At 37.9% G+C, this 6,213-nt stretch overlaps 1 protein-coding gene across 1 annotated transcript in view; it reads left to right on the top strand.

Annotated features, from left to right (window-relative positions):
* triqk (triple QxxK/R motif containing) overlaps positions 1-4,377 on the top strand; it is a 110,207-nt gene extending 105,830 nt beyond the window's left edge. Inside the window, exon 4 of the mRNA XM_067979361.1 lies at positions 2,905-4,377. Coding sequence (XP_067835462.1) covers positions 2,905-3,018 — 114 coding nt within the window. The 3' untranslated portion in view covers positions 3,019-4,377. The remainder of the gene's footprint in view (positions 1-2,904) is intronic.
* The last annotated feature ends 1,836 nt before the right edge of the window (positions 4,378-6,213 follow it).

Consider the following 6,213-nt stretch of genomic DNA (forward strand, 5'->3'; position numbering starts at 1 on the left):
CTCAAACTGCAATGGTGGGAATTCATATCATAATATCATAGTAGGTACAGCACAGGAGGAGGCTATTCGGCCCATCGTACCTGTGAAAGCTCTTTGAAAGAGCTCTCCAATTAGTCCTATTCCCCTTCTGTTTCCCCATAGCCCTGTAAGTGTTTTCCCTTCAAGTATTTATCCAATTCCCTTTTGAAAGTTACTATTGAATCTGCTTCCACCACCATTTTAGGCAGAACAACCCCAGCTTCTCCAGGCTCTCCTCACAACTGAAGTCCCTCATCCCAGGCACTATTCTAGTAAATCTCTTCTGCACCCTCTCTAAGACTTTGACATCCTATCTAAAGTGCGGTGCACAGAATTGAACACACTGCTCCAGCTGAGGCCTAACCACTGTTTTATAAAGGTTTAGCATAACTTCCTTGCTTTTGTGCTCTATGCCTCTTTTAATAAAGCCCAGGATCCCATGTGCTTTTTTAACAGCCTTCTCAACTTGTCCTGCCACCTTCAAAGATTTATGCATGTGCACCCCCTGGTCTCTCTATTCCTGCACCCCCTTTAAAATTGTACCATTTAGTTTATATTGCTTCTCTCATTCTTCCTACCAGAATGTATCACTTCACACTTCTCTGCATTAAATTTCATCTGTTATATATCTGCCCATTTCACCAGTCTATCTATGTCCTCCTGAAGTCTGTTACTATCCTCCACATTGTTTATTATATTTCCGAGTTTTATGTCATCTTGAAACTTTGAAATTATACCCTCTATACCCAAGTCCAGGTCATTAATGTATTAAAAAAAGAGCAGTGGTCCTAATACTGACCCCTGGGGAACACCACTGTATACTTCCCTCCAGTATGTAAAACAATCATTCACCACTACTCTTTGCTGTCTGTCCCCTAGCCATTTTTTTTATCCACACTGCCACTGTTCCTTTAATCCCATGGGCTTTAATTTTGCTAATAAGTCTATTATGTGGTACTTTATCAAATGGACTTTTGAAAGTCCATAAACACAACATCAACCGCAGTACCCTTATCAACTCTCTCCGTTATTTCATCAAAGAACTCAAATCAAGTTAGTCAAACACGATACTCCTTTAACAAATCAGTGCTGACTTTCATTTATTAGCCCATACTTTTCCAAGTGCCAATTAATTTTGTTCTAGATTATTGTCTCTAAAAGCTTCCCCACCACTGACGTTAGGCTGACTGGCCTGTAATTGCTGGGTTTATCCCTCTCCCCTTTTTTGAACAGGGTGTAACATTTGCAATCCTCCAGTCCTCCGGCACCATCCTCATATCTAAGGAGAATTAGAAGATTGTGGCCAGAGCCTCCGCAATTTCCACCCTTATTTCCCTCAGTAACCTAGGATGCATCCCATTTGGAACAGATGAGTTTTCTACTTTGAGTACTGTCAATCTTTTAAGTACCTCCTCTCGATCTATTTTTAGCCTCCTTTACTGCTACAATGGCAGCATCCTCTCCTCTAGTGAAGACGGATGCAAAGTATTCATTTAGTGCCTCAGCCATGCCCTCTGCCTCCACAAGAAGATTTTTTTTTGAACTCACATTCTTTGTATTAATTAGTCCAGGCCTCTGGATTACTAGTCCAGTAATATAACCACTACACTACTGTACTCTTCCCTCCTCTGGAATTTCCTTAGTTATATGCATGTACACGGTGCTTTGCCTGATGCTAATAAATAATTTGTTGCATAGTATAAAAAGTGAAACTATGTTAATATTGTTAGTCATTTTCAGTTCCATATTAGTCAAAGATCATCTATTGCTTAAAGTGCATCAATTGTATTAGAGTTTTCATGCAGGATAATGAAGTCCTATAGTTAAACAACCTATAGCAGTTTCATATTTAGAAGAAAATATGAATAAACATGTATAAAACAATTGGATTCATTAAACCTTACTTAAGATTTAACTTGGCATATTTTTAGAACCCCCATTCACCCAAAATCAGGATGATACTATTCTGGCTTATTCAAATAGGGGCTCCTAATAATTGTCGTAATTACTATTTTAGTCAAATCCGGTAGTTCTATTATGGGCATGTTTAATATATGGTGAGAGCAGAGTACCAGTGGTACTTTATTATAGTCAGCAGTGGTATGCAGATATTACTCCACTTAGGTGAATCCAGGTATTAACCATGGAAGTGAACAGTGTGTCATCTGCTAAGTGTTTTCAGCATTTTCTGTTTTTACTTAAGATTTCCAGCACCTGTAGTATTTTGCTTTTGGTTTAATGTTTGTTTTCTATTATATTTTCCTTGTTTGTGAAGCTAATTTGTTTCAGAGTAAAGATAAGATTTTTGTTTTTCAGCTGTGTAGAGTTTATAAAGAATGTTGGACATTAAAGTGCATGTTACATGAAATCTGATTGCAGTATAAATTAATTAAATAAAATAGATATCGTAGGACTGAATATCCGAATGCACACTACTGGTGGAAGTGTGCCCACAAATTCCTGATATATCGGGCCAGCAGGTGAGGCTCCCTGTTCGTAGCATGCACTCAGAAAATCGTTCCTCCTATCTTCACATGAAAATATGGGTTTCAGAAATGAGATACTCATATTCACTAATCTGCAAAAAACATTCTAGCAATTGCTTTCACTGACCATCTGGATATGTGTATGTTTTTCTCAGTGGTTGTTTCTTTGAGTAAGTAGGCTGACACAAGTATACAGAGAGCTGAGTAATATAAACAGTTTGGTACTTACCATCTGAAAATAAAATACCGGAAAGCATCTTTTTTCTGTTTGTTTCTCAAAAATATCCACTTGTTTTAAACAAATTTTAATTGGAGAAAAATCCTGGATAGAGAGCTGTAACTATTGTACATTTTCTGATGTTTGTTCAATATTAAAATGTATCTTTTTTTTCTTTTGTAGGATGTGGCACTCATCATTGCAGCTATAGTGATTTTACTTGTGGCTATTTATGGTTTCTTTTATCTGAAACTCACGACAGAAGTTGACCTTGATCTGGACCTGGATGAAAATTAGCAAATGTAATGGTTCTATCATTGAGACATTCTCCTCTTTTGAAACATTGACAAACACTCAGCTGGGATTTGCAAATTTAACTTTGGACTGATGTGACTTTTTAGCTTCTAATTACTTTCCAAAACATCAGCAATTTTATATCGGCAGGTTTACAAGCCCATACTGTGCTCATAAGCCTGTATTTTAAAGAAAGGAATATTTAATTAGCACTCGTTAATTTTTGAAAATTGAGCTTTTTAATGCCATGTGTAGCTGAGCCATTTTTACCAGGAATGTCCCAGGTTCAATCCATGACCTGTGCTAACTTATGTTTCGCAGCTGGGACAGCTGTTGCGTTGCTACAATTGGTCTCACCACTTCTGAGTTAGGGACCAAAAAATTAGCCAGTATTACCTCTCCTTGCTGCTGTGGACATTGGGTAAGGATGTGATTGAACTTGGTTATGATGTCCCACATGCTCGAATATTTTGCAATGTCTAGGATCACAAATGAAGAATAAGCATTTGAGCAAGATGACTAATGCCTTAGGACTCTTACCTCAGAAAGGAGTCAATGCCTTCGGGGTGGGGGGGGGGGGGTGAAAAATAGCAGAAAAGGAAGGGAAAATTATCTTTTAATATTGATTAAATCCAAAATTCTATGGAGGCAATTTGTAACGATAACATTTTTGTTTTTTTTAAAAAAGGCATCTACACAATCTACCAGGCAATTGTGCTAGAAACAACCCATGTACTATGGCAGCTTCAGCATGTTTAATATGGAGGTGGGCAAGTGAAAGCAACTACAACTAACAATAAAACCAATAAATATGGTGCTATCAACTCAGCAAGTGATTTAGGTTTAAAATGGGGAAGCAAGTAATGATTCTGGGAATTAGTTCTTTTAAATTAATAGACATGGATGTGCAGTGGTAAAATAACTGACAAAGATATCACATGTGGCACAGGCTCTAATAAGAACATCAACACTTGAGATCAGTTGTAATTGTACATTGATACAGAAGTACATGTTGAAAGAACAGCATTACAACAGATTAATGAGTGGTAGCTTATGTGAAGCATTGTGTCGTTTACATTCAAAATAATCTTTTCTATATTTTTAGCTTTATGGTCCAAATTTCTTTAAATAAATCTTTTTTTATTTGTTTTTCCATACTTACTATCTGAAGGTTGATGAACAGAATATGGCACTAATATGCATAAATAATGTATTTCTTTGTATGCTTTGGAGCATTGTTGTCACATACTTTAAAGATACTGTATATGCAAAGGCTCTCTCTTATTTGTTGGCAATGTATATGTGTGTGGTCTATTAAGAAGACTAAGAAGTATTATAAAGCTCAATGTGTTTTGCCTAGCACACTTGTTTGTCATGTAATTAATGTGGTGCATTACACAATTATCCCTCACATGTACAAAACACATCACATCCATGGCTACAAAACACATCACATCCATGGCAACCGACTAAGGCCAGATGGAAAATTATCCATTTGTTATTTCTTCCTAATTTTACTCTTGTTTAATTATTTTTAAGTCAATGGATTTTTTTCCATTTTCGTGCTCCTGAACAAGTACAGCTGGTTATTCATATTACACAAGCGACTTAGCAAAAATGAAAGCACGAGGAATTGGAGGCAACCTATTGACATGGGTAGGGAATTGGTTCGGAGGTAGGAGATAGAGAGTGAAGATAATGGGTATGTACTCCATTTGGCAGGATGTGACTAGTGGTGTCCCACAGGGATCTGTACTGGGGCCTCAGCTTTTCACTATATTTATCAATGACTCAGATGAAGGAATCTGTGTATCCAAGTTTGCTGACAACACTGAGTTAGGTGGCACAGTAAGTAGTGTAGATGGGAGCAGAAAGTTGCAAAGGGACATTGGTAGATTAAATGGGCAAAACTGTGGCAGATGGAGTTCAATGTGGGAAAGTGTGAGTTTATCCACTATGGACCGAAGAAAGATAAATCAGAGTATTTTCTAAATGGCGAGAAGCTAGGAACTGTGCAGGAGCAGAGAAATTTAGGTGTCTATGTACAGAAATCACTAAAAACTAGTGGACAGTTACAATAGATTATTTAAAAGGCTAGTTGTATAAAGCTCTGGTTAGACCGCAGCTGGAGTACTGTGTTCATTTCTGGGCACTGCATCTCAAGAAGGATATATTGGCCTTGTAGTGGATGCAGCAGGGATTCACCAGAATAATACTAGAAGTGTTAAACTATGAGGATAGGTTGTCCCTCTAGATTGGAAAATTGCACGTCACTCTGCTTTTTAAGAAAGGAGAGAGAAGGAAACCGGGGAATTATAGACCGGTTAGCTTAACATCTGTTGTGGGGAAAATGCTGGAGTCTATAATTAAGGATAGGGTGACTAAACACCTCGAGAATTTTCAGTTAATCAGAGAGAGCCAGCATGGATTTGTGAAAGGTAGGTTGTGCCTGACAAACCTGATTTAATTTTTTGAAGAGGTGACTAAAGTAGTGGACAGGGGAATGTCAATGGATGTTATTTATATGGACTTCCAGAAGGCATTTGATAAGGTCCCACATAAGAGACTGTTAGCTAAGATAGAAGCCCATGGAATCAAGGGAAAAGTACGGACTTGGTTAGGAAGTTGGCTGAGTGAAAGACGACAGAGAGTAGGGATAATGGGTAGGTACTCCCATTGGCAGGATGTGACTAGTGGAGTCCCGCAGGGATCTGTCTTGGGGCCTCAATTATTCACAATATTTATTAACGACTTAGATGAAGACATAGAAAGTCTCATATCTAAGTTTGCCGATGACACAAAGATTGGTGGCATTGTAAGCAGTGTAGATGAAAACATAAAATTACAAAGGGATATTGATAGATTAGGTGAATGGGCAAAACTGTGGCAAATGGAATTCAATGTAGACAAATGTGAGGTCATCCACTTTGGATCAAAAAAGGATAGAACAGGGTACTTTCTAAATGGTAAAAAGTTAAAAACAGTGGATGTCCAAAGGGACTTAGAGGTTCAGGTACATAGATCATTGAAGTGTCATGAACAGGTGCAGAAAATAATCAATAAGGCAAATGGAATGCTGGCCTTTACATCTAGAGGACTGGAGTACAAGTGGGCAGAAGTTATACTGCAGCTATAAAAAACCCAAGTTAGACCGCACCTGGAGTACTGTGAGCAGTCCTGGGCACCGCAACTTCGGAA

This window comes from Heptranchias perlo, chromosome 3 (assembly GCF_035084215.1).
Source record: "Heptranchias perlo isolate sHepPer1 chromosome 3, sHepPer1.hap1, whole genome shotgun sequence".
Classification (NCBI taxonomy): Eukaryota; Metazoa; Chordata; class Chondrichthyes; order Hexanchiformes; family Hexanchidae; genus Heptranchias; species Heptranchias perlo.